This window comes from Adiantum capillus-veneris, chromosome 8, assembly GCF_014529385.1.
Source record: "Adiantum capillus-veneris isolate H3 chromosome 8, ASM1452938v2, whole genome shotgun sequence".
Classification (NCBI taxonomy): domain Eukaryota; kingdom Viridiplantae; phylum Streptophyta; class Polypodiopsida; order Polypodiales; family Pteridaceae; genus Adiantum; species Adiantum capillus-veneris.
Window position 1 is genome coordinate 55,623,769 of NC_140938.1, and position 27,926 is coordinate 55,651,694.

General features: G+C 43.3%; 1 protein-coding gene across 2 annotated transcripts; it reads left to right on the forward strand.

Moving 5' to 3' along the window:
* The first annotated feature begins 437 nt into the window (after positions 1 to 437).
* On the forward strand, positions 438 to 27,926 carry LOC147452167 (uncharacterized). 2 transcript variants are annotated; one of them, XM_086517959.1, is made up of 2 exons: positions 438 to 1,004; positions 21,554 to 22,294. In XM_086517959.1, exons 1-2 carry the CDS (start codon positions 643 to 645, stop codon positions 21,645 to 21,647), a joined length of 456 nt encoding a protein of 151 aa, XP_086374085.1. In that variant the 5' UTR covers positions 438 to 642; the 3' UTR covers positions 21,648 to 22,294. The 2 variants fall into 2 exon arrangements, with proteins under 2 accessions (XP_086374085.1, XP_086374084.1); XM_086517958.1 differs by lacking the exon at positions 21,554 to 22,294 and adding an exon at positions 26,690 to 27,926 and having other exon boundaries at positions 456 to 1,004.

Genomic DNA, 27,926 nt, shown 5'->3' on the forward strand with positions numbered 1-27,926 from the left:
ATTTGTTAGTTGCTCAAAGCAAGCTGAAGTCGCCACTCTCAATATGCGGGCAATTGGAGCTTGTGTGGACTCTTGCACTGCTAGCTCATGGGTTTTGTATGTGTGTTGTCGAAGGTGCTAGGAAGTTGTGGCAAGGCAATGTAAAGCTCATCCCGAGAGGCTCTCCCGATTTGTAGCCACGTGGATGGGAGTCTAGCATTTTTTTTATGAAACTATAGATATAGATTCCCATTGGATGCAAAAGAAAGATTCGAGTGTCATTCTAAAGACATGTTATGATCACCCTTACATTGAAGCCAACATGTTATGATCACCCTTACGTTGATGCCATCTTTATGATGCATTTGGGTGTCCTTATATTGCAGGCTAGTGAAGTTTTGAACAAGACCTAGCTTTTCATCGTGTGAAGTGTTGTATTTTGGCATCATATTGCACCCTTGACAATCTAGGTGCAATGAATGGGGACAAGAACGGGAAGTCGAAGACGTGCGTGGAAAAGCCAGGGAGGAGTAGAGCGCTCTCTCTCTCTCTCTCTCTCTCTCTCTCTCTCTCTCTCTGCCTACTCGTGTGAGAAATAAGAATAGAGAATTGGGGAGGAAGGTCGAATGCTTGTGGGCGGTGGGGAGCTTATAGATCCATCTGATGCAAGAGATGATGAGGAGCAATATGGAGGAGAGATTTATGATAGACAGAGGTGACATGGAGGAGAGAGGAGAGAAGGAGCTGTTGCAACGACGCGAGGATTACTATGAGGGGTTCGCAGAGATCGATGGAAGCTCGCAGGTCCTGCGCATGAAGATGGACGCCATGACGTGGGCAGCCAAGGCCAAGGATGCTGAGCTGGCGGCCCTGCAGGCTGCCATTCGCGAGGGCCGTGACCGTGAGCGCCGCCTGGAGGCTGAGCTGGCGGGCCTCAAGGCCCGGCTGGAACGTGCTGAGCTGGCAGAGGAACGCCTCGCCGCCGAGATTGCTGATCTGGAAGCTGATGCTTTCGAACGAGCCAGGTCAGTGGCTCCTCTTGAGAGAGAGAGAGAGAGAGGGGAGTTGGTCAGTCTTCTTCCTCTCTATGTTTGTGTGTATGTGTGTGTGTGTGTGTGTGTGTGTGAGAGAGAGAGAGAGAGAGAGAGAGAGAGAGAGAGAGAGAGAGAGGGGAGTTGGTTAGTCTTCTTCCTCTCTATGTTTGTGTGTATGTGTGTGTGTGTGTGTGTGTGTGTGTGTGTGTGTGTGTGAGAGAGAGAGAGAGAGAGAGAGAGAGAGAGAGAGAGAGAGAGAGGGGAGTTGGTCAGTTAGTCTTCTTCCCGTATGTGTTGTGGCCGCGGGGGGGGGGGGGGGGGGGGGGGGGGGGGAATAGGATTTTAATGTCGTGATATATAATATTATTAAGGCCCGATCCAGACTGGAAGAGTGGAAGAAAGGGAGCATCTCATTGCTTCGGGGCGGAATAGAGCATAGCGCAGTTTTTTCGCCGCCCTGCTATTCACACAAGGTGGTAGCTTCCTGACGTGCTTTGCTTGCATGGCGATTCTCCATAGGCTACAAAAGACTCTTGTCAAGGTGGAAGTGCTCACGGGGGGGAGGGGGTTGTTCTCGGAAGAGAAATAGGGCAAGGTGGAAGAGAAAAAGCATTTCTCTTCCTTGACGTGGCTGCCCCGTCAACGACTTCCACAGCCCTATGTGAACGGGGCATCGAAAAAGAAGTGGACTTCCATCGCCCTCTGTGAACCCGGCCTAACTGAAAAGTGTGTTTGTGTGTGTGTGTGTGTGTGTGTGTGTGTGTGTGTGTGTGTGTGTGTGTGTGAGAGAGAGAGAGAGAGAGAGAGAGAAGAGAGAGAGAGAGAGAGAGAGAAGGGGGGGGGGGGGGGGGGCAGGGGGGAGGAGGAGGATGATAATAGAATTTTCAATGTAATAGGACAGTTCCAATAGGGTTTAAAGGTCTCTCTCGCTATTGCTTAAGAGGGAAATGGATAGATTTGGTTACTGTTCTTTTGTGTGTGTGTGTGTGTGTGTGTGTGTGTGTGTGTGAGAGAGAGAGAGAGAGAGAGAGAGAGAGAGAGAGAGTCATTATGTGATGCTCAATAGAGAGGACAGAAAGGTGTGTGGTGTGTGTGAGACGAACTACAGGAAGTGCGCGACCTTACTATGCTTGCGACGGTCGCATTAGGGTTTCTGTCCTTTGTGTAACCTACCTGCATCTGCGCATTTCTCCTGTGCGGGCTCGAATTGTCTTTGCCTAGGCATCCGCCTTAGGGTTTACTGTGCGTCCACATCAAGTTCCTCACTTGGACACTCGCGTTAGGGTTTCGCGCACTGTCTATTCAGAATTGTGGCAGTTCTGTGCTTGTGTGTGTGTGTGTGTGTGTGTGTGTGTGTGTGTGTGTGTGTGTGTGTGTTCTGTTTGAAAATGCATGTAGGACCTGGGAGGGTGCGGAATCTGAGAAAGAAGTTGTCATTCATGTTCAACAGTTGATGGATCCTATTGCCTAGTATGCGTTAAATGTTGTTATACTTTTCTTTCTCGGCAAAATGCTTGCGGCACAGGATATGGGACAATGGGTGGATTTCATGTTGAAACGCCAAGCGGTTCGCGGGGTTTATTTCGGAGCTTGAGGATTTTACGAGGTTTTGTTGGCCAACGGTGAGGCCAGGGAGGGCTTGCTTGAAATGTCGCCCTTGTTCTTCAACATGCAAATGACACATGTATTGCCATGGGCTCTCACTAAGGACTATCAGAGTCTCATTCAGCATAAATATCTAGTATGGGTGGAGGTGGAGGACTTTCCTCGTACATGGCGTCACTTTCTTCTGCTTATAGCTGCCCAGTTGGAAAAAGTGGTTTGTCCTCCCAGGTTGGATGCGATTACTAATAGGTTTTGGATCTTGTGGGATACAGATGTCCCTACACCAACAGGCATAATGATAAATTCAGGTGACTCGTAATTAATAGGGAATCGCCCTTTTAAGTTGAAATGTGGCAAATTTTCCAAGTCTTGTTTTCAATGTGGTAAGTTTGGTCACATGCAAACAGAATGTCTGGAACCCCGTTTGCAGCTTCTTCCTTCAGCGCTACCCTCTGCATAGCCTTCTCCACCCCCAAAGTCCCCTCCGAAATTTAGACACAGTGGTGCTTTGAGTTCGGCAACACCTTTCTTCGTGGATAAGGGGAAAGGGAAACAAGGGTTCATTCCTACTGCACCTCCTTCTACAGCTTCAAAAGAAAGGGAAAAAGAAAAGAACCACATTAAGGGATTTTAGAAAGATTCCTTGAACATACGTGATATTGCAGTTTTACACATGGTGAACCTCTCGAGTCATACAAAAGACCCAATCAACCTTAGTAGTTGATAAGAGTCTCGCCTAATAGCAACAAGATAATGAGATATCCCAACCAATGAGAAAGCTGATGGAGGCTAGACAATGGATCCCTTGAACATACGTGATATTGCAGTTTTTGTTGGGGTATAAAGCCCAATGTGGTCGCCCAGTTAAGTTGGCGGACCGCCAGGTATGTACACATATTCTTTTGTAAAAACCTAATAAGAACTCACTATGCTCTACACATTACGGTAGAGCCAGTTCACCATATCGTCGTGCTCTTCTTCTCGCACTCTCTCTCGCGTCGCACTTCCGCTCGTACTCCTTCAATTGGTATCAGAGCTCATATCGAGGCTCGGGGCAGCATTTTGCAGGTAGCCAGAGTCACCTGCTCAGATTGGAGTGAGATTCGACAGGCGAAGACACGGCCCCATATCTTGTGAGGAAGCCCGAAGGGTTCTGTGTTCTCAGAATTTCATTCTGAGGTCATCTCGACCACCGTTCGGCTTCGACAAAGTTCTGCGCAGGCCATTTTCGACTACGTGGTCTCGACGGGTGTAGATTTGACTCTGCAAATTTGGGGTTTCGGCCTACGACTGCAGGTGCTGAGGATATCGTGTAACAGACTTGGACACTCCAAGTCAAGAATCAACCGCGACAGCACCAAATAACCACTTCAAAACAATTCACAAATCACAATAGATTTGCACTGGCCCGGCGGAGTTCCGTGCCTAGAGATATTGGCCCCAAAGACTGGCGCCCCTTTCGGTATTTCTTTTTATATTAATCAATCATCAAAGTACAAGAGAGCGGTTAGGGTTTCACTCTCAGACTCTGCGTCCTGATGCTCTGAGAAGTGGGGCCCTCACCACTAATTTAAAGGTTACAAGGGATGCCCAAAAGCAGAGCCCCAAAAGCTTCAAATCAAAAGCAATTGCTCTCTCTCTCTCTCACAGAGAGTCAAAACATGAAAGCAAAAGCATTCTCTCTCTCTTTCTCATTTAAGTAGAGAAAAAGCGAAATTTGCGTCGCTCATCATTTTCCAAATTTTTTTTAAAATAAAATTTAAAAAAAATCAGCCTCTGCGATTTCCGGAATTAGGGTTTCTGGCAAAAATTAGGGTTTGCAAGAATTTTAGGGTTTTTGGCAGAAATTAGGGTTTGTGTTGTCCGCCACGTCATCACTTTGTGACATACCCCCCTCTTGAAAGCATTGTTATCGACCGCGATTACGCCTGCAAAACCGACAAAAGCCATAAACCGTCTTAGCAAACACTGACTGTTAGTACCTACGTACTAGGAACACACATCTAGCACATGTACAAAATCGACAGTCACATCACACGACATCACAGGACATCACCAGACATCACATGACATTCAACATTCATTCGGATCTTAGACCATGATTTATCGGCAATGTAGCTAGCAATCACATCTAGGTCCAATCGGGACCTCATCGATGTCCGATTGACTAACCCCTATTGCAACCATGTCTATTCGAGATCAATCAGACCAAAATGCTGTAGTCCTTTCGGCTATCAGTTCCTGCACTCACAAGAAGTCAAGAACAAATCAGTATCATAATCAGGAATTCCATTTCAATATTTTCCCAGGGGCGGGTGGGTATGGGTAAAGGCTGTAACAATCCCTGTGCCTTATGCCTGTCAAACTTGACCTTCTGGCATACCAGGCAACTGCGCACAAACTCTTCCACATCCTTCTTGAGTCTCCGCCAAAAGAAATATCTCTCTACCCCTTTCATGGTGGTAGCAATGCCGTGGTGATCCGTAAAAGGTGGACAGTGGCAATCAGTCATAACCTTTTCCCTCAACGGCTGTGTAATGCACAACATAGTCTTTTTCATCAAGTAGCCTTTCCGAAGGGAGTATCCAGCTACTGTCTCCCCATCCCGTATCCGTGTGAAAATATCTGCAAAATCTGTATATGTGGCACACTGATCGACCATATCCTCGAAGCTCCTATGATGTATCGCGGAAATAGCCAGAACCAACGGTTTTCGAGACAAAGCATCTGCCACCACATTCTTCTGTCCCTGCACATGGACAATCTGTAAGTGGAACCGTGACAAGATGTTCACCCACCGCATCTGCTTTTCCGAAAGCTGCTTCTGCGACAAGAAGTAGCGCAAACTCTGATGGTCTGTAAAGACAGTAAAATCCGCTCCGAGTAGGTAATGCCGCCACTGAGTAAGAGGGTGGATAACCGCCAAAAGCTCTTTCCCATAGATCTGTGCTGTCATCTCGGCCTAGAGAACAAACGGCTCTCGTAAGCTATGGCATGGCCTTCTTGCATCAAGACCGTACCCAGACTATGACCACAAGCATCACAAAATACTTCAAATGACTTCTGCAAGTCCGGCAAAGTCAAATCTGGTCCTGTAGTGAATTTCTCTTTCAATGTCTGAAAGGCAGTCACCTCTGTGGGTCCCCACGAAAAAGGTACTCCTTTCTGTGTCAAGGTATGCAAAGGGGAAGCAACCTCTGCAAACTTTTGTATGAACCGCCTGTAGTACGAACACAGTCCCAAGAAGCTTCTAACTTCATGGACATTCCTCAAATCGGGCCAATCACAGATAGTCTCTATCTTGGCCGGGTTCATTTGCACTCTTGCTGTTGACACTATGTGTCCCAAAAAATGTATCTCTGGTAGGAAAAATTCACTTTTCTTAGCATTAATCACTAATGTGTGATCTCGTAATGCCTGAAAGACTTGAAGCAGATGATCTCTGTGTTCTGCCTCATTTTAGGAGAAAACAATGATGTCGTCAAAGAAAGTGCCAACAAATAGCTTGTACTCTCGAAAAATCCTATCCATCATCCGGTTAAATGTCGCAGGAGCATTGGTTAAGCCAAAAGGCATCACCAAAAACTCAAATAACCCAAAAGTCGTCCGAAAAGCTGTCTTGTAGACATCTCCTGGCGCTATCCTGATCTGATGATATCCACTCTTCAAGTCAATCCTGCTAAAGCACGAGGATCCTTGTAACCTGTCGAGTATATCATCGATCCTAGGAATCGGAAATCTGTTCTTGATGGTGATTTCGTTGAGAGTGCTATAATCGATGCACATTCTCCAAGATCCGTCTTTCTTCAAAATCAACAACACTGGAGAGCAATACGGTGAAGTACTAGGCTGGACAAGACTCTTTTCCAAGAGGTCTTTCACTGGGTTCATAATCTTTTCATTCTGTACTGGGCTCACACGATAAGGTGGCCGATTCGGTGGCGTGCTTCCAGATATCAGATCAATGGTATGATCTTCAGGCCCTCTCAAAAGCAATCGACATGAGCGTGGAGAAAAAAATCTTGGCGTTCTTTTCTTCAGGTCAAAACATATTCAACCTTTATCCATCGTTCAGTTCTCCCAAAAGAATGAGTAAGAAAATTGAAGTTCATCAAGTACAATCTCTAAGCCCTTCATTTATCAAAGTCGCTTTCTCGGCCCGGTAGTCAACCACGGCGTAGTTCTTGTGGTTCCAAGGGATCCCGAGTAGAACGTCACTCGCGTGCCCTGAACACCCCTGTCATTGCAAACGAAGTTTGCCAATGCTCGTTGTAATGGAAACATCCCATCCGGGTGCCAGTCGAACTACCTCCGCCTGTGGCGTCAGTCTGTCGGGCGTAGTTCCAAATCGAGCCACCAATTCCAAGTGAAAAGAAGTTGGCCTTGGCTCCTTCAAAAGAGCTTCCTAATCCTTCACTTTGCCCCAAAAGCGGCAAAGTTTGTACTTTCATTCATTAGATTCGGTGCGGGTCCCACGCCATGTGGTACCAGTTCTGCTTTTCTATCCGCCTTTTCTGCCACATTCCTCAGCTGCTCTCGAACTCTCAGACCTGTCCTTGTTCTTATCATTCTGTTGTTTCTGTGCCTTTTTAGGGCACTTCGCGGAGATATGTCCATGTTCCCCGTATCCAAAGCACTTCCCCTCTCTGATGAAGCGAGCTCTCTCCTCAGGAGTAAGCTTGGGTCGTGCATCATTTTTCTCTTGGTTGCTCTTTTTTCTTTCTACTTCATTCCCAGAAGTCTGTTCGGCTCGTTGTGTCATGGCCTCATCTGTGGGGTAGGTCAGACTGCCAGAGTGAATGGCAAAGCTCCACTTCGCATGACTCATCAACTCCTGAATAGAAGCTGACTTCTGTTTCAAGCAGTGATCTCGGATCTCTGTAGGTAGACCCAAGGTAAACCGCTCAATCTGTTCTCTGAATGAGATCTTCTTGAATGAAGAGGCGGGTAGAAAAGAGCTCCAGAATCTTTCACAATAAGCATTGATTGTATCGCTCTTGGTCATCCGGAGATGGTTCCAAGCAGCTCATATATCTCGCTCAAACTCTTGAGTCAACCAAGAAGAAATAAAAAGCCTCTTGAATTTCAGCCATGTAACTGGCACAATCTTGCTTAATAGAAGCGTGGACCACCAAGTACGAGCATTCCCCTTAAAGTAAGAGGCAGCTCTCCGAATCTTGGAGTGCTCTGAATAGCGTCCTCCCGCGAAAGCGATGTCAAACTGCTGTATAAAAGACAAAGCCTTCGAAGCATCTGAGTATCCTGAAAAGTATCAAACTTGATCGAGTGGCCACCTTCATTAAACTCTCGGACTTTCTTGCTTTTATCTTCGAGAAAGTCATACTGGTTGGCTTTGTAAAAATTCTTCTTGTTCGCATAAAACTTTTCGTCATCGGAATCTGAGCTGTATGTAGACGAGTCCTCAGTAGAACTGTCAGTCTCTGGGCGAGATGTAGCCTTCTTTGCCATTTTCTTGCCCTTTCCGAAGCTTTGTTTCTTGCTTCGCTTTTTGCTTTTCCTGTCTTCTTTGCTCGAGTCTGAAGAGCTAGAAGAACTGTCAGAAGAAGAAGAAGAAGAAGAAGAAGAACTAGGTAGGCCTTCAAACTTGACGCGCTTCTTCAGTTTCTTTGCCTTGTCGAATGTCGACCGACGACCCAAATATCCCGGGAAGTCAGTGCCTTTCTTCTGCTTTTTGCCGTGCTTTTTGTCCTTCTTTTGCACGTCGAAAAGCTGAGCAATCCGTGCATCAACCACGTTCTCCAGTTCCTTCTCCGTATATTTCTTGGAGGCAGAAGGTTTCTTGAGAGCGGGTTTCGGGAGTGGTGTTGTGGTTCTCTGCCACTCCACCTGTACCTCTTTCAAAGAGGTCTGGTTCATATATTTTGCCATCTTCGGGTCCTTGGCAAAATTGAGCATCATCTTTGTTGCATCGCCAATCAATTGACGACGCTCCATCTCTCTTTGCTCCGTCTGAGTAGGCCGAGGCGGGCCATACACTCTGTCTGAATCTTCGCTGTGATCCCAGCCCGCATCTCCAGATGCAGAAGGAGTCGACTGATCATTGCCTGAAGCCATAGGTGCCGCGGAAAAAGAATTCGGAGATCGGATTTCCCGTAGAAGAGAAATCGGCCGTGCTCTGATAGCACTGTAACAGACTTGGACACTCCAAGTCAAGAATGAACCGCGACATCACCAAATAACCACTTCAAAACAATTCACAAATCACAATAAATTTGCACTGGCCCGGCGGAGTTCCGTGCCTAGAGATATTGGCCCCAAAGACTGGCGCCCCTTTCGGTATTTCTTTTTATATTAATCAATCATCAAAGTACAAGAGAGCGGTTAGGGTTTCACTCTCAGACTCTGCGTCTAGATGCTCTGAGAAGTGAGGCCCTCTCCACTAATTTAAAGGTTACAAGGGATGCCCAAAAGCAGAGCCCCAAAAGCTTCAAATCAAAAGCAGTTGCTCTCTCTCTCTCACAGAGAGTCAAAACATGAAAGCAAAAGCATTCTCTCTCTCTTTCTCATTTAAGTAGAGAAAAAGCGAAATTTGCGTTGCTCATCATTTTCCAAATTTTTTTAAATAAAAAATAAAAAAGTTTAGCCTCCGCGATTTTCGGAAATTAGGGTTTCTGGCAAAAATTAGGGTTTGCAGGAATTTTAGGGTTTTTGGCAGAAATTAGGGTTTTTGTTGTCCGCCACGTCATCACTCACAGAGAGTCAAAACATGAAAGCAAAAGCATTCTCTCTCTCTTTCTCATTTAAGTAGAGAAAAAGCGAAATTTGCGTTGCTCATCATTTTCCAAATTTTTTTTAAAAAAAATAAAAAATTCAGCCTCCGTGATTTTCGGAAATTAGGGTTTTTGGCAGAAATTAGGGTTTGCAGGAATTTTAGGGTTTCTGGCAGAAATTAGGGGTTTTGTTGTCCGCCACGTCATCACTTTGTGACATATCGGCACTCCCAGAGTGCTGATTTGTGGCTGTCTACACATCCAAGGACGGCTCACAACTTTCTTGGAGGCTTGTCACATAGGACACGGGTGCATCTACACAGATTGTAGGCGACATCCACTAGTTCATCAGGTTGATATTGGTTCAGAGGTCAGTTTAAAGGGGAAACTCTCCCGAATTTTTCCCAGGAAAGTAAACTACTGTGAAGCGTAGTTATGGCTGGATCACAAGACACTGCTCTTTACAATATCAAGAAGCTGGATGGAACCAATTTCCCATTGTGGAAGAAGCAGATTGGCACGTGTTGGTACAAAAGAAGCAGATAAAACCTATAAAGCTCAAGGGGATAAAACCAGAAGATATGGACGAAGATGAATGGTGCAAAATGGATGAATTGGCACTTTCTACCATTATGCTGACTTTGGCAGAAAGCGTATACTTCAATGTAGCAGACGAGATGTCGGCTTATCAAGCATGGACAAAGCTGAGTGATCTTTATGAGAAGCAGAGTGCAGTTTCACAGGTATACTGGCTTAAGAAGCTTGTTGACTTGAAGATGAAAGAAGGGACACCTATGTCCAATCATCTAAATGAATTCAACACCATCTACATGTTGGATTGCGGGAGCACACACACAAGCAAGAGAGAGAGAAGCACAAAACACACAGAGTGGGTGGGGAGACTGTGAAGTGGCAGCTCCCCCTATACAGTATACTCGCTATAAGTATAGGGTAACAGTGGACGGGCGCCCATGATCTGGGCGACTGGTCAAGGCACATAGGCCTTAACCCCAACAACCTCCCACTTAAAGGCCAATGTGCCTTTAAGCAAGATCTACTAGTGTACAACCAATAGAAGGTGAGATATTCTCTCAACCTATACCCACTGACTCTCGATGAGCTAGTGCATCCGGCTCTACTGATAGAAAAACATCCGCTGCGGAAGCCACACAGAGCTAGCTCCAAGCTCTGCAAATAGTCTACAAGAGCTCATGCACTCTTGCAAGTATCGGTCCAATACCTGCAAACCTCCCCTATGCTCTATGCCAAGATCAGTCATTGAACAACTAATCAACCATGTTGCAAATGCTCCCACTGCAGCTGCTATGTCAAGCCTCGAGATCAACATCTCGTACATGAGGACACCGAACGTTGATGCAACCCTGGCAACCTCTGCCACCTCCAACTCAGAACTCAACTCATGGCAATCATGTCCCCTATCATAGAGACCATGGCACTCTGACTCCGAGCTCTGGAGTGACTCCTCGTGCCCACCACATATCACATGTGTACCAAGAGTATCCATCTGTCCGGAATCTGCATCAAGCTCTGGCATAAGCATATCAAGAAATGACTCCACAATAGCCGACATCTCAACATCCATGTGAGTCATCTCTGTCATCACCTCTGATGACTCATCCTGCTGTTGTGACTCACTAGAGCTGTCCCGCTCTACCTGTGCATCCGTAGACGCAACTTGCACAACAAGGTCACTGTTCTGCACTCCATGCAAAGCATCCTGCAACCCACAAGCAAAAGAGACTCGCCTGCTCTCTCGCTCTCTACCTGGCTGCATGATCACAGAGACAACACCGTCTCTCCTGTGATGCACATGCAATGGGTAACTTGTACCACTCCTGGCACCTCTCGCAATCACTAGCGAACCCAAATGCATCACAAAATCTCGCTCTCGTAGCGAAATCTGACATCCACAATCTCTAAGCTGACCAATCGAGATCAAACTCACTGTCAAATCTGGTACATAGCGTACATGTCGTAACAAGTAAGATGCACCACTCGGTAATGACAGTCTCACATCTCCTGCACCTGCTATCGCATGCATCGATCCATCGGTCAAACGTACACTGCCAAGCATCCCGCTAGAATAGCTACAAAACCATTCACGATGCGACATGACATGAAACATAGCATCTGTGTCTAGCAACCACTGCGAAGGGAGTGCACTGTCCACATGTATAGCATCTCGTGCATAGCTCGAGGTAAAAGTGACATCCCCGTCACTAGTATACTCCGACACTACATCTGCCTCAACTGTCAAAGCAACTGAGTCCATGGCATCACTACATACATCTCTAAGACTGCCATGTCTCCTACGATGTCGCATACGACGAAAACAGCACCGTCTAACGTGTCCAGAATGACCACAGTACCAACATGTAACCTGTCGGTGTACTCGTGAATGTACATGTCTCACGCGAGTCCTTGATGACTCAGATCTATCATACATATCATGTAATCTGTGCCAAAGTGCTCTCGAAGTAGTCTCATACATAATAAGAGCATATACAGATTCCGCAAGGTGCAAAGAGAGAGTAGATAGTGCCATCTCCTCTAGCTCCTGCCACCACTGATCGTCAGACATGTTTGAAGGTCTACCTGCATCACCACTCAATGGTCGATGCAACCCTCACTGTGTCAATGCATCAAGCATACAATCTCTCCATGCCGCAAAGTCTGACCCATCAAACACGCGCATTTGTGAGAGGTCACAATCTGATCGATCACCTGTCTCTGCCATGAGCACAAGAAGCAAGCTAGATAGCAAAACCACCTCACCAACAACACCTGAAAACTGTCTACAAATATAGCTACAAACACAATGTAAAACCTGTGAGACACACTCCAAAATAGAGCTCCCGCAATGTCAATATAAGCCTCGCCTGCTCTAGTATCACACTGCAATCTGTGAGCTAATCACCAAGCCCACACTGTGCGGTATCGATGCATACACACGCACAAATCTCCCACCTGCAGAGAACACCGCACAAATCTCCCACCTGCAGAGAACACCGCACTGTCCACATGTATAGCATCTCGTGCATAGCTCGAGGTAAAAGTGACATCCCCGTCACTAGTATACTTCGACACTACATCTGCCTCAATTGTCAAAGCAATTGAGTCCATGGCATCACAGCATACATCTCTGAGACTGCCATGTCTCCTACGATGTCGCATACGACGAAAAAAACGCCGTCTAACGTGTCCAAAATGACCACAATACCAACATATCACCTGTCGGCGTACTAGTGAATGTACATGTCTCACACGAGTCCTTGATGACTCAGATCTATCATACATATCATGTAATCTGTGCCAAAGTGCTCTTGAAGTAGTCTCATACATAACAAGAGCATATACAGATTCCGCAAGGTGCAAAGAGAGCGTAGATAGTGCTAGCTCCTGCCACTTATCATCAGACATGTTTGAAGGTCTACCTGCATCACCACTCAATGGTCGATGCAACCCTCGCTGTGTTAGTGCATCAAGCATACAATCTCTCCATGCTGCAAAGTCTGACCCATCAAACACGCGCATCTTTGAGAGGTCACAATCTGATCGATCACCTGTCTCTGCCATGAGCACAATGTAGCAAACTAGAAAGCAAAACCACCTCACCAACAACACCTGGAAACTGTCTACAAATATGGCCAGAAACACAATGTAAAACCTGTGAGACACACTCCAAAATAGAGCTCCCGCAATGTCAATACAAGCCTCGTCTGCTCTAGTATCACACTGCAATCTGTGAGCTAATCACCAAGCCCACACTGTGCGGTATCGATGCATACACATGCACAAATCTCCCACCTGCAGAGAATACCGCACGCAAACTCTGAGTGTAACCAACACTCTCAAAGCCAAAAAACTGAGTGCCAAAATCAAGCCAAGCTAAGCAAGAAACATGCACATTATGTCACAAAATACTGGGAAAAGTTTTCCAGAATTTCGACGTAAAATGGCTATCTAACCCAAAATAACCATAAGTCGATCAACCGCTCAACAAGAGCCAATGCGCAATCAATCAGCACTCAACATGCATGATCAAATCCCTGCAAATCTGTGCATTAAATTGCCTGCACAAAACCTGTGCTACAAACCTGTGTCATAAAACCAGCCAGCAATGCAATCAGAGTGACCACCTGTGAGCGCATAAGCGGTAAACCTATCCGCAAGCAACAAGTCAATGCATGACTAATACCTTACGAACACTGTCACAACATGCATAAAACTCTTGGCACAAATCAGACAGAGTCTTATTTGTATGGGGACTAAGTCACACCCAAAACAACAAAGGAAATAAGATGCCAAATCCTATGGCAAACAATCTGGGAGTAGCTCAACCAGATCACTGAGCATACAAAGAGCTCCCGCAGTGTACATACATGAGCACAAACCGGCTAACAAGACACTGCCATGCATGAAATCGAGTCACTGTAGTACATCTGCCATCTGAAGAGAAGTCACCTGTACACCTGTGGCAAAGCAAGATACCAAAGCCAGTAAACAGGACACTGCAACACCTCTGGAACTGATATCCAGGAGACTAGAGCGTAACAGCTCTCCACAATGTCATACATAGCCTAGCAAAGCACAAAACACGCTCTATGCCAACCCGACACCTAGAGCAATCTGTAGTGCAAACCCTGTACCTGTACTTCGTCTCTCTGCTGCGAATGCGAGTGGGCTGAACTTAGAGCTCACCTGAAGCTTATCTGCAAGCCACCGTATGGCTGTCCGCAAGCTCCATTGCTCTCTCCGCAAGCAAACACGCCTGCAACCCTCTCCTGCAAGCTCCGAAACTGTTTATGGCTTCAAGTTTCCAAACGCTGCTGAGCAGCGCGACACACACACTAGATTGTGTGTGTGTGTGTGTGGACACTACACACACAAACCCCTTTGCAGAGAGTGCACAACGTTGCTTGATTTGGTCTTCAAAAAACCTCGAGTGCTGCAGTTTTATTTTGAAGCAATTCCCTCTGCGCTGCTTTTAATTTGAAGCTCTTGCTTTGATTTGATGCAGGTCGTTGTAGACCCCCCTTGAATCTTGCTCCCAGCCTTGTGCAAGCTCTCGACTTTTGCTAGTCGATGTCCAAGCTTTCCAGCTATTTCTGTGCTTAAGCTTGCAATCGATTGGCTATCGATTCCGTGTTCGTGGCAGCTTCAATCGGTTCTCAAGCTACCCAAAGCTCTGCAGAGTCGACAGATCTCCTCATGCCCCGCGCTGCTCACTCTCAAGCTTTCAATTTGCTATATGCAAAATATCTCATGCCTGACTCACCAAGCCCCAAAGCAAGCTCACCTCTCTACGAGGTCGAGGCTGCCATAGCCAAGATCCGCATGCTCACACACTCGTATCGCTCCCGTCAAGACCGCGCGCGCAACCACGCACACACCGTCGTCCCTAGCTCTGATACCACTTGTTGGATTGCGGGAGCACACATACAAGCAAGAGAGAGAAAAGCACAGAACACACAGAGTGGGTGGGGAGACTGTGAAGTGGCAGCTCCCCCTACACAGTATACTCACTATAAGTATAGGGTAACAGTGGACGGGCGCCCATGATCTGGGCGGCCGGTCAAGGCACATAGGCCTTAACCCCAACACTACAGTCAGTTGTCAGCTCAAGGTGTCAAGTTTGATGAACCTGTTAGAGCTATGTTCTTGTTGATCACATTGCCGGAAAGTTGGGACACTTTTCGCACAGCTTTGAGTAATTTTGCACCTCCAGATGGTTTGACCATAGCAGGTGTAGAAGGCAGTCTGCTTACTGAAGAAACCAACAGAAAGACAATGGACAAAGGCAAAGGAACAATCTTAGTTGTCAGGGGAAGGACCAAAGAAAAGTACAAAGGTGGAAAGAGGGATCAGTCTCGTAGCAAGTCCCGCAATGCTAAAGGCAAGAGTGACATAGAATGCTACCATTGTGGCAAGAAGGGTCACATGAAAAGAGACTGCAGAGAATGGAAAGCAGAAAAAGGCAAAGAGAAAGCAGAAGACCATGGTGAGAAGAACAAGTCCTCAGTGAAGATTCAAGAAATAAATGTGACAAACACTGTTGCAGAGGATGACAGTCTAGTGTCAGGAGATATCTACTTCTTGAAAAATACAATGGACTCAGCTCTTGTTACAGCATCTGATGGAAATGCACTGAGTGACTGGATTATAGACTCAGGGGCATCACTTCATGTGTCTCCAAACAAGGAGTGGTTTATCTCTTATGTGACCACTAAAGATCATGTTCGGCTAGGCAATGGGCAGACATGTGAGATCTTAGGTGTTGGAGATGTTCAATTGAAGTTTCAGAATGGCTCTTTTTTCACGCTGAAGAATGTGAGACATGTTCCCGCAATTACAAAGAGCTTGATCAGCACAGGTTTACTTGATGATGCTGGCTACGTCACCACTTTTGGACAGAACATGTGGAAGATATCCAAGGGTTCTATGACAGTAGCACATGGAGTAAAGTCTGGAGGACTTTACATGATTTATGTATCAAATGTCTCTAAAAATGTAATCAATGTAACTGAGCAGCCGAACGTTTCTTTGTGGCATAGCCGGTTAGGACATATGTCCAAGAAGGGAATGGAAATCTTGTCTCGTTCTGGTTATTTGCCTGGCTTGTCATTTAATGATTTTGAATTCTGTGAACATTGTCTGTATGGTAAGCAAACACAGCAGCCACATAAGCATAGAAGCAGTAGAAGAGATACTCAGTTGGCACTTGTTCATAGTGATTTGTGTGGACCTATGCCTAACCTATCTCTAGGGGGAGCTTCTTACTTTATGACATTTATAGATGATTACTCGAGGAAAGTATGGGTTTACTTTCTCAAGCACAAGGATGAAGCGTTTAGTGTTTTCAAAACGTTTGTGACACTTATGGAGAATCAGAGTGGCAAGAAGCTTAAATACTTACGCACTGACAATGGTGGAGAGTATGTTTCAAAGGCCTTTCAGGACTTTTGTGAGTCAAAAGGTATAAAACGTGAACTTACTGCTCCTTACAATCCTCCTCAAAATGGTGTTGCTGAGAGGATGAATAGGACCATACAAGAGAAGGTCAGAAGTATGTTGTCTAATGCACAACTACCAAATGGGTTTTGGGTTGAAGCTGTATCAACAACTATTCATCTTATAAATAGATCTCCTAGCAAGGTTTTGCAGAAGGATTCAGTGGCAGAGATGGCATGGTCAGGCAAAATGCCCTCATACAAGCATCTCTGTTCCAAAGGAATTTAGGAACAAACTTGAGCCAAAGAGTAGAAAGTGCATCTTTCTAGGCTATGGTAATTCTGGTGAGATGGGGTACAGACTTTGGGATCCCGAATCCAGAAAGGTTATCCGCAGCAATGATGTTCACTTTAATGAAGCCAAATATCATTCTAAACCAGAGAGGGTTGAGGAGATTAGAAGAGTTGTCTTCCAAGAAGATGGACCTGCACGTGCAAGACAAAATGTCAGGGCTCAAGAGGAGCAAGGACAGGATAGAGTGGAACCACAGGTTGTGGCTGAGCCTGAGCCACCTATTGTGCGTAGATCTGGACGTATCACACGACCTCCTGATAGGTTTGTTCCATCTATGAACTATGTCATGTTGACTGATTGCAATGAGCCTTCATGTTACAAGAAAGCAGTGAAAATGAAGGACTCCGGGAAATTGGCCATGCAGTCAGAGATGACAACTCTGCATAAAAACCAGACATGGAAGCTAGTTAAATTACCACAGGGCAAAAAGGCTCTACCTTGTAAATGGGTTTACAGGTATAAGATCACCGCTCATGATAGTCAGCCAAAGTACAAAGCAAGGCTTGTTGCCAAGGGCTTTAAGCAAGAACAAGGCATTGACTTTGATGAAGTCTTCTCTCCGGTGGTCAAGATGACTACATTGAGATGCTTTCTTGCATTGGTTGCCATATTAGATTTGGTGTTGCACCAAATGGATGTCAAGACAGCGTTCTTGCATGGTGATTTAGATGTGGAAATTTACATGCAGCAGCTAGAAGGGTTTGTTGAGAAAGGCAAGGAAGATTTGGTATGCCAGTTGTTAAAGAGTCTTTATGGCTTAAAACAATCACTGAGGGCATGGTATCATAAATTCCACAAGTTTATGCTTTCTCAAAGCTACAAACATAGTGAGTTCGATCACTGTCTATATACAAAGAAGGCTAAGGATGGCAGTTGGCTGATCCTTATTTTGTATGTGGATGACATGTTGATTGCTGGCAAGCACTTGGAAGAAATTTCAGCTTTGAAGTCAAAGATGGGAAAATCGTTTGACATGAAAGACATGGGTGAGGCAAGTCATATACTTGGTATGCGCATTGAGAGAGACAGATCAAAGAAGTTGATTTGGTTATCTCAAACAGAGTATATTGACAAGGTTTTGCAACGTTTCAATATGGAGAAGGGAAAGGCATTGAGTGTTCCATTGCCACCATATGTGAAACTTAGCAAACAAGATTGTCCTGTGTCTGAGGAAGAATAGGCTTAAATGGATAAGATTCCATATGCGTCTGCAGTGGGTAGTTTGATGTATGCAATGATTGCTACTCGCCCAGACATTGCATTTGCAGTGGGAGTAGTAAGTCGATACATGTCAAACCCAGGCAAGAAACATTGGGAGGTAATGAAAGGAATATTGAGATACCTGAAAGCTACAAAGAGTATGCGCATATGCTATGGGAGTCAGGAGCTAATTGTAAAGGGTTTTACAGACTCAGATTATGTAGGTGACTTAGACAACCGAAGGTCTACGTCAGGGTATATCTTTACATTGGCTGGTGGAGCAGTATCATGGCGTTCTAGATTACAAGATTGTGTTACTCGGTCTACTACAGAGTTTGAATATGTTGCAGCATCAGAGGCATGCAAAGAATCAATTTGGCTTAATCGACTAGTAACAGATTTGGGAATCAAGGAAGAGATGCTTGTGTTATATTGTGATAGTCAAAGTGCTATACAATTGGCTCGCAATCCAGTTTATCACTCAAAGACAAAGCATGTGGATGTGAAGTATCATTTCATCAGGGAAATGCTCGAGGATAAGCAACTTCAGCTTGTCAAATTTCACACCACAGAAAATCCTGCTGATCTACTTACAAAAGAACTTCCCTCAGAGAGCTTTGCGCATTTTCGCAAGCAGTTAGGTGTAGGGTAGTACATCACTTCTCTACATCTCTTGTATATTAGCTTGTATAGTAGCTTCTCTCACACTTAAAGTACCACATTGGACTTCAAGTGGGAGGTTGTTGGAGTAAAAAGCTCAATGTGGTCGCCCAGTTAAGTGGGCGGGCCGCCAGGTATGTACACATATTCTTTTGTAAAAACCTAATAAGAACTCACTATGCTCTACACATTACAATAGAGCGAGTTCACCATATCGTCGTGCTCTTCTTCTCGCACTCTCTCTCGCGTCGCACTTCCGCTCGTACTCCTTCAGTTTTACACATGGTGAACCTCTCGAGTCATACAAAAGACCCAATCAACCTTAGTAGTTGATAAGAGTCTCGCCTAATAGCAATGAGATAATGAGATATCCCAGCCAAAGAGAAAACTGATGGAGGCTAGACAATGGATTGAGGATACTCATAACGAAAGAGATACTAAGACAAGTGTTGTCCAGATCAAGAAGGAATCCAAAATGCCATTTTTCGAGGGATTGACCTTAGGAAACTTATCGTACCACATAAGCCCAGGGAAGGGTTTTTTTTTGGAAAAGCTAGTAAGCATATACGTTATTTCTAGGCTTGAAAGAAAATTCTTCCCTTAAACGGAAAATAACGGAGGGGGTGGGACATCAACTTGAAACGAAAAAAGGGGTTTGTGTGTGTGTGTGTGTGTGTGGGGGGGGGGGGGGGGGGGGGGGGGGGGAGGAGGCGTGGTCGACCATGAAATCTAGCAATTGTATCAATCTTGACATATTCATATGGACTTGGATGAATAACCTATGATGTATAAGTTAGGGTTACCATTTTACAATGTGCGACGTTTAAGTGTCATATAACGATAAACTAGTTAACTTATAGTTCTCCTATTGTGATATGTGAGTCTTTGAGTTGGCCTTTATGTAACAATGTTCTATACATCTTTAGAGGTGGCAAGACACATTCTGACATGAGAAAACAACCTCACTCTGACCGAGCACGGCCAATAAACAACCCTCACTCCCTAACACCTTGCCTTGGGAGAAACTAGGACCGATTGAACAAAATCGAGAGAGATGCTATAACTCTAACACCCCTCTCATCTCTTAGAAAGGAAGACAGACCAAGAAGCTGGAGTGAGCAATCTGTAAGTGTAAAGAGAGCATATGCTTTTTAAGTGGTTGAGAGCATAAAGACTTTGTCAGGTAGCTACATTGATTGAAGGATACCTAAAACAATGGGCTTTTTATTTAGTGAAACTCTTATTCAATTCTTAAAACTTTCAATCGATTTTCTCTGCTTATTTGACAAGCTAGATACATTTCCAATACTTAATACTGCTTGTGTTATGATAGCAACTCTTGCTCTAAGTAATTTGGCACCTTTTAGTACAACAAAATGGTGCTCATTAATTTGATTTTATTTAAATTAAATGACATTAGGTCTCCCCAATCTTGGAAAAATAAAAATTCTTTTACAACGTATTAAGTGTGTAAGTGAAGGGTGAGTTTAGAAAATGAAAGATAGATATATGAAGGTGGAAAGTTAAAAGACCTTTTGCGTCCATATAAAGAGGTGGTCAACGTCACATTGTATATTTGTGTTTCTCTTCTCCTTTATTTTCTCTTTACCATTTTTTTCTCGTTAAATCGCTCTCTCTCTCTCTCTCTCTCTCTCTCTCTCTCTCTCTCTCTCTCTCAAAGTTGTATCTGTCCTTCTCATGTCCAACTATTGCAAATCTATGCGCTTTGTCATTGCTCATTGCTACGTGTTGTAAACTAGCGTATCATTTTTGTTGTTATTGAGGGGAATCTTTGAATTAAGAATACGTCTTAATTTCTTTAAAGCCATTAGGAATACTTTTGATTTTGCATGATGGACTTGAATTATACATTTATTTGTGGTCTCTTGGTATGTAGCCATTTGCTATGGCGTTTACTCATTGATCTGTCTTGTGTGTTAAACGATGAGAAGTGCATCATATTTCAAGGCATCTACTTTGACATAAATCTATGAAAGTAAGAATGATCATCTAGTAACTCTTAATCATTAATGCATCTCCAAAGTTTATGATGTTTTATACAAGAGTAGCAATTGTAATATGTGTTGTAAAGAAGATAGAGATATAATATTTGGTGTCATTGCCAATTGTATAAAGGGTGAACACGGCGGAAGGGGTCATATTTACTTTATACTAGTCGTAAATAGGGGGTTTTCAATAGGCGTTATGGCCTACATCCCAAGTGACCTCTAAATGGATTTTTTTGTCGAAACAACATACTAAAGGGAGAAGTCTGTACTTTTCTCCAAGAAAATACTCCAATAAGAACATAACAACTATGGTTTTTTAGTTGCGATATCATTTGTACGTCAAGGTGAGTATATTGATAAATACCCTTCAAAGGATCGCTATCATTATTGATAGATTAATGCCATCAAGACCAAAGTTTTTTTCATTAAAAAAGCATCACAAGAGAGAATTTTATCATCAACATTAAGATTAAGATCTTCAAAACAAAAGCCTTTTGGGCAAGAACACAATTACTTAAGGATTTTTTTTTGGCATGTCCAAAGGGCAAGGACATAGTGCCGCTTAGCCTATTCGACTCAACTAAAATTCTAGAATTCAATGCTATTTTAAGAAATTCTACTATTGGTAGAGAGATTAAACTTCAAAAAGTGATAAAATGGGACTTGAGAAGCTTTAACTTCTTCCATTAGGCAAGCCTCGTGATCTTATTGTTTGTTATATCATACAAGTTGATTTTCACCTACATCGTCTGTTGTGGACTATAGGGAAGCTCATGTTTTGACATTGATTACCTTCAAAGGCAAGAAAGGCTGTAAATTCTCCTCCATTGTCAACCCAAAGAGAAGCAACTTGACATCCTACTTGATTGTCATTTTCTTTTATTTGAATTTTGTAAATCATGAAACTTTTCACAAGAAAACACACCATATTGTATTATGATACACATCATATGGTAGAAGGTAGGACCTAGAACCAAGAAGGTCGGTATCTTGAACTTTATTCTTGCAGAAAGCATGGCCAAAAGGAGAGGAAAAAAGCTTTGGGAGAAGCAAAGATTGATGAGCATTTCATCTGTGGGCTTGTAAATTGGGTTACGATATAGACCACCTTCTTGAACCCTAGTGGCCACAAAAGTAAGGTTAGTTCTATCGGTTTTTTTAACGAATCAATCATCAAGCTAGAACTCAAAATTACTGAAATAACTTTTCATATTGATAGAAGTACATTCGGGAACAGCAATTGCATGGTTTTATGACTAAGGTGATATGATCACATCTACCCCTGGTAAACTAGAATAATCGACAATGTGCAACCTGGAGAGAGAGAGAGAGAGAGAGAGAGAGAGAGAGAGAGAATATATTTGTGCAAAGAGGGCCATCTATCTTCAATCCACTCCTCTTTGATTGATGCCTTGATTTTTTGTGGAGAGGGAGGAGAAACAACAAGAAGAGAGTGTTTGAGGAGGCGGAGCAATCTATGCTACTTCGCATTAGACTTCCTTTGTCTTTGTCTTTGTCTTTGGTGTTAGTGGTCCCCTTTGTGTTGTCTTGGTCTTCATGTTCACCTTGTCTGGAAGCTATGGTTTTGCAATACATTGCTCTTTAGAATAAATATACAGCCACAAAAGTGCCTTCTCATTTCCATGTCAACTCCTTATTTGAAAGATTGGAAACAAGAGAGGCTACCATGACAAGATTTTGCCTAAGGCTGGGTTCAGACTGAACCGGCGGAAGAAACAAGCTTTCCTAAATGTGCCGCCGCCTAGTGTGAATAGTGTGGAGGAGGAAAAGTGAAAAAGTGAAGGGGGCTGAGAGAGGCCATCAACTCTTCCGGGGGGGGGGGTCAGAAGAAAAATGGAGGGCCCAGCGGAAGAGTGCCTCAATTCCAACCAATTAGATTTTGCCATGAAGGAAGAACGCCCCTTTGCTTTTTTCTTCCGCCGCCTAGTCTGAACCCACCCTAAAATGTCTCTTGATATAGAGGTGTCTCCTCTAGGCCTGTCCCTTTTGGATTTTTTTAAGGCGATAGAAGCACTAAAAAAATGGCAACAAAGAACACAATATCGAGAGACATAGAGAAATGGTGGTAGAAATGCTATATTAATTAGTCAACTAGCGGAAGGAAACAACGATAAGCCATTCAAAATGAGACCGTATGCTAACTGTAAAACGTAAAGACAATCAAGAAAGTGGTCATTTCAAAATCACCCATCAAAAGAACCTAAAATTTGTATGCACTAGCAAATAACACATTACAAGTATATGAATGCTTTGATTGCTATTATCTATTGATATGACGTAATCTCGAATAGGATTGTCCCCATAGAGGAGCTCAATCCCCACATAAGAGCTTGAGCTGTATGCAGTTTTTAACCTTTAAACCCTTCTACATGTGCATAGTTGTTCATACGTCCATTATTCATTAGAAACTTTGGACCATATTCATTTTTTATTTTGAATATCTTGTCACCAATTCATTTGATTAGCAGGCCGTGTGCCATCGATTTAGTTTGTTGAAAAAATGCTATTTGCCATTGGCCATAATATGAAAACGTTATTGAGGACTCAAATTGTTAAGATCAATGCAGAAGAAATAGTATTTTTAAGAAGACATAAACATCTCATGTAACTCATCATTAACAATAAGTATAGTCAGCCTCCTTTGTTGGTGCTAGAGATTTATCATCTTTTTTTGTGACAAATTTCTGTAACAAAATATTAGGCCATCTTAATCAGCTAGTTTGTATTTAAACATATTTGATGTTGCATATCTTGTCGTCGAACCATTTGACACATAGGTTGTGCGCCAAGTTCGTCACGTTTATAGCCAAGATGGCTCAATCATAAGTCCCTTCATAAGTAATGTGGGCCAAGCTGGTCTTTAATTACATACATAAGCAACTACTACTCTTGGCATTGTCTTTCTAGTATCTTCAACTATGTTTCTGAAACATTTTCATGAGATATGTGTGTACCCATGTCGCACTTAGAGAATATGGATGACATGAATCGACTCATGTTGTTAAGCCTGTTGTTAAGTTGGTGCTACTAGAATGTCGATTTGGCATGCCACTACATAGATGCACGGATATCTTTGTCATGGCCCAAAGCCAAAAATAAATAAAAAATGCATGTGGTCTATTTCAAGAATCATTCTCACAATGCAGGCATACATTTACTGCGCCAAACCAGCTTGAAAAGGCCTCTAAGCTAACAAAACTAGTTGATGTTGTGTCTACTTCAGAAAGTCATAGTGTCCATTCCTCATCGGAACAATTTAAGTATAGCAATAATCAATGCAATATGGTAGTGAGGGGGACCACCATGTTTATAACACAACTATAGCGAGGGTAGATGTACCACTCCGAGAGCATATAACATAAACTAAGTAATTCTGAAGAGATTTCTTTGTTCCATGCTTTTGACACTTGAAGATCGATGGATTTGTCTTTCAATGAGGCATTTGACACTTAAAGGCAATTAGATTTGTCTGTTAATGAGGAATTATTTAAGATAAACATCGATTTAAAAATATATATTTGTGATGGACACGTGATTGCATACTCAACACAAGAAGTTTTGGACAAATTCTCACAATATTTCCCACATTGTGACTTACCTCAACATCATGAGCTTTTGTGAGGGAGGCGCCGCATACCTAGCTAGGTACGATTGGGGGCAGGGGACAAAGGTGAACATGAAGACCAAGACCATGAAGATTGGAAACAAGAGAGGCTATCATAACAAGATTTTGCCTAAAATGTCTCTTGATATAGAGGTGTCTCCTCTAGGCTTGTCCCTTTTGGATTTTTAAAGGCGATAGAAGCACTAAAAAACTGGCAACAAAGAACACAATATCGAGAGACATAGAGAAATGGTGGTAGAAATGCTATATTAATTAGTCAACTAGCAGAAGGAAACAACGATAAGTCATTCAAAATGAGACCGTATGCTAACTGCAAAACGTAAAGACAATCAAGAAAGTGGTCATTTCAAAATCACCCATCAAAAGAACCTAAAATTTGTATGCACTAGCAAATAACACAATACAAGTATATGAATGCTTTGATTGCTATTATCTATTGATATGCCATATTCTCCAATAGGATTGTCCCCACAGAAGAGCTTGAGTTGTATGCAGTTCTTAACCTTTAACACTAGGTTGGTAACCTAACAGGACATAAAAGTGTCCTTTCAGGGTTTTGAAAAAAACCTCCAAAACCATAGTAGATCCACTCATTTTGTAAAATCCTTTCATGAGGTTATAGTTCAAGGCCTACTACACATGGAAAAAATAAGAAACTTGTAAAATTTCTCATCTTTTGGTCACACCAAGCCTCCAAAGTTGATGGACCATTAGATTTTCATCAAAACAGTCATTTCTTACGTTTTGTTGCATAAAAATAAGATTAGGGATTTTTGTAGGACTTGAGATAAATTCCCTAGTTAACTTCAATGGGTTGGTGATCAGACTATATGATTGCTTTTCACTCACTATTTTTTGTTTTGCCAAAAGAAATAGGTACAAAAAAGTGAAATTTTTACCATTCTGCAAACCTATTATCAAAGTTTCTATAGCCACGCTCAATACAAATAATATATGCATGTTTTCTTAGTTCCCTATTGTCCTTTAGGTTCATAGGGAGCCATGGAGCATGTCAAAAGAATAATACATCTCTTACCAAGGGGAATCTTGGGGACAAAGATGAAGTGCTAAATACATCAAACATGAAAAAACTGGGTTCAACATTATGAGTTGTAGAATCCCATAGAAGCTATTCAATATCTAGCCAAATTTGATCCTGACTAGATATGGTTACTACCTGCAGAATGCGTGTAGTTGTCACAAGAAACTAACAATATTGAAAAAGCTATACTTGATATACTAGGATGTTTCATTTTCTTCTATAATGAAAAAATCAACCATCGTTGTCTACTATGCAAAATAAGGTATTAGGTGCCCCAAAACTCAAGGAATATTAGCTTTATGTTACAATATGCGACATAGAAAATCAAAACTGCATTTGGATATCATGAAAGCCACCAAAAAAATCATAGAAGAGCTAAAATTGGCTAAAAAAAGGATTTGACAATTTCTGTAATTTGGTCATAACTTGCAACTTTAACATTTATTTCTCCCTAGAAGCATCAGGACATGTTGAGGACTACTAAAGATAGTTCTCTAGAATTATAGACCTCACAAACATGAATTCTAGAGTGGTATGATTGCAAAAAGTTGAAAAAAGCCAAAAACAGGACCCGTTTTTTCACACAGTTTAGGTTGTGAAATGTTGTGCAAGGACAAAGTTAAAGATGGAATTGATATTCCAAAAAAATGTCGAGTTTTTTTCAGCTCATGAGACAACTTTCTAGACAGATATCACCTCAAAATCCATTTTGAAACTCTTGACATAATTCAAGGAAAATGGTCACTTAAGAGGACATAAAAGTGTCCCATTACCAACCTAGTGTTAAACCTTTCGACATGTGCATAGTTGTTCATACGTCCATTATTCATTAGAAACTTTGGACCATATTCATTTTTTATTTTGAATATCTTGTCACCAATTCATTTGATCAGTAGGCCGTGTGCCATTGATTTGGCCGTGTGCCATCGATTTAGTTTGTTGAAAAAATGCTATTTGCCATTGGCCATAATATGAAAACGGTATTGAGGACTCAAATTATGATTGAGTCAAGCTGGGACAAGCTGGTCTTTAATTACATACATAAGCAACTACTACTCTTGGCATTGTCTTTCTAGTATCTTCAACTATGTTTGTGAAACATTTTCATGAGACATGTGTGTACCCCATGTCCCCTGCCCTCAATCATACCTAGCTAGGTATGTGGTGCCTCTCGAGCAGAAGCTCATGATGTTATGCATTGTATGAAAAACACTAATAAAGACTCCGTTTTCCTACATGAGAAAATTTCTAAACTTCTTGTGTATAAAGTGATGACATGCATGCACGCACGCATAATCAATGTAACACATGCACATCACGCTTGTGTGTGTGTGTGTGTGTGTGTGTGTGTGTGTGTGTGGGCGGGCGCGCGCGCGCGCAAGGTGTAGGAAAAACTTTGGCTTGGAGCATAAATATAATTGTTATCATTTGCTAACATGGTGGCATGGTCTTGACAGGACACACAAGCGTCAAGTGAACGAGCTTGTGGGAGAGCTACGCGAAAAGCAAAAGCAGTTAGTGGACGCAAGAGGCCAGTTGCGAATGCACGTTGGTGCTGGTGCTGGGATGAATAATAATAAGAATGCAGGTGGATCAGGGAAGAGCAAAGGAGTCGTGAATGAGACTCCACAACGCACTCCCCCTCGTCGAAGCCCATCTCACTATCCACGCAGCCCTATGCGTCTCACACCGCCTGTCAAGCTCTCCTCTTCTTGGTGGCCTTGGTCCCGTAAATCCCCCGTGCACCTACCCACTGCTCCACCCACTCTTTCCACAAGCTCCCCTCGCCTCTCTAAAGTCCCCAAGCACCTCCTCTCCCCTTCCCCCTCCTCCTCCTCTTCTAGCCTTCGCACCCCCCTCACTCTCACCTAATTCTACTCACCTCCATCCTTGTCACTGTATTCCCTCTTAGCTCTTGCTCTTCTAGTCCGTGTTATTGAAACCCCTGCCCACAAGAAGTTTTGGACAAATAATTCCCACATTGTGACTTACCTCAACATCATGAGCTTCTGTGAGGGAGGCACTGAATACCTAGCTAGGTACGCTTGGGAGCAGGGAACCCGTGGGGGGGCCGGGGGGTTCCCTGCCCCCAATCGTACCTAGCTAGGTATGCGGTGCCTCTCGAGCATAAGCTCATGATGTTATGCATTGTATGAAAAACATTCTCTTCCATTGTGTCACCTCCATCCTCGCCACTGTTTGCCCTCTTAGCCCTTGCTCTTCTAGTCCGTGTTATTGAAAGCCCTGTGGGTAGCACCCAAAGACCCACTACTACAAAGGGACAAAGGTGCTACCCACACTACTACAAAGGGACAAAGGAGAAAACACAGCAATAGCCCATAGCAACACAACAAATGGCTTTTATGGCTTCACTTGCCCCTAATGTCAAAAAACCATGTGGAGCATGTATGCATTAAGGGAACCAAGCTCTATAGACACACTAGTTGTACATAGGGCCACACTCAATTAGAATGCTACACAAACCAAACATGATTTTCTTCCCTACACCACCCTGCATTAATTCTTTTGATATTCTTGCTTGTAGCCTCACTTGATGGATGAGATTTCCATTCCTTGGTTCATTTTTCCTTCAACCATCATCAGAAGAGGATCCAAAGACAACCTTATAAGTAATTCTTTCCATCTTTTGTTGAAAGGAGTGTCGTTTTTGCCATTCTTGGCAAATATCCTAAA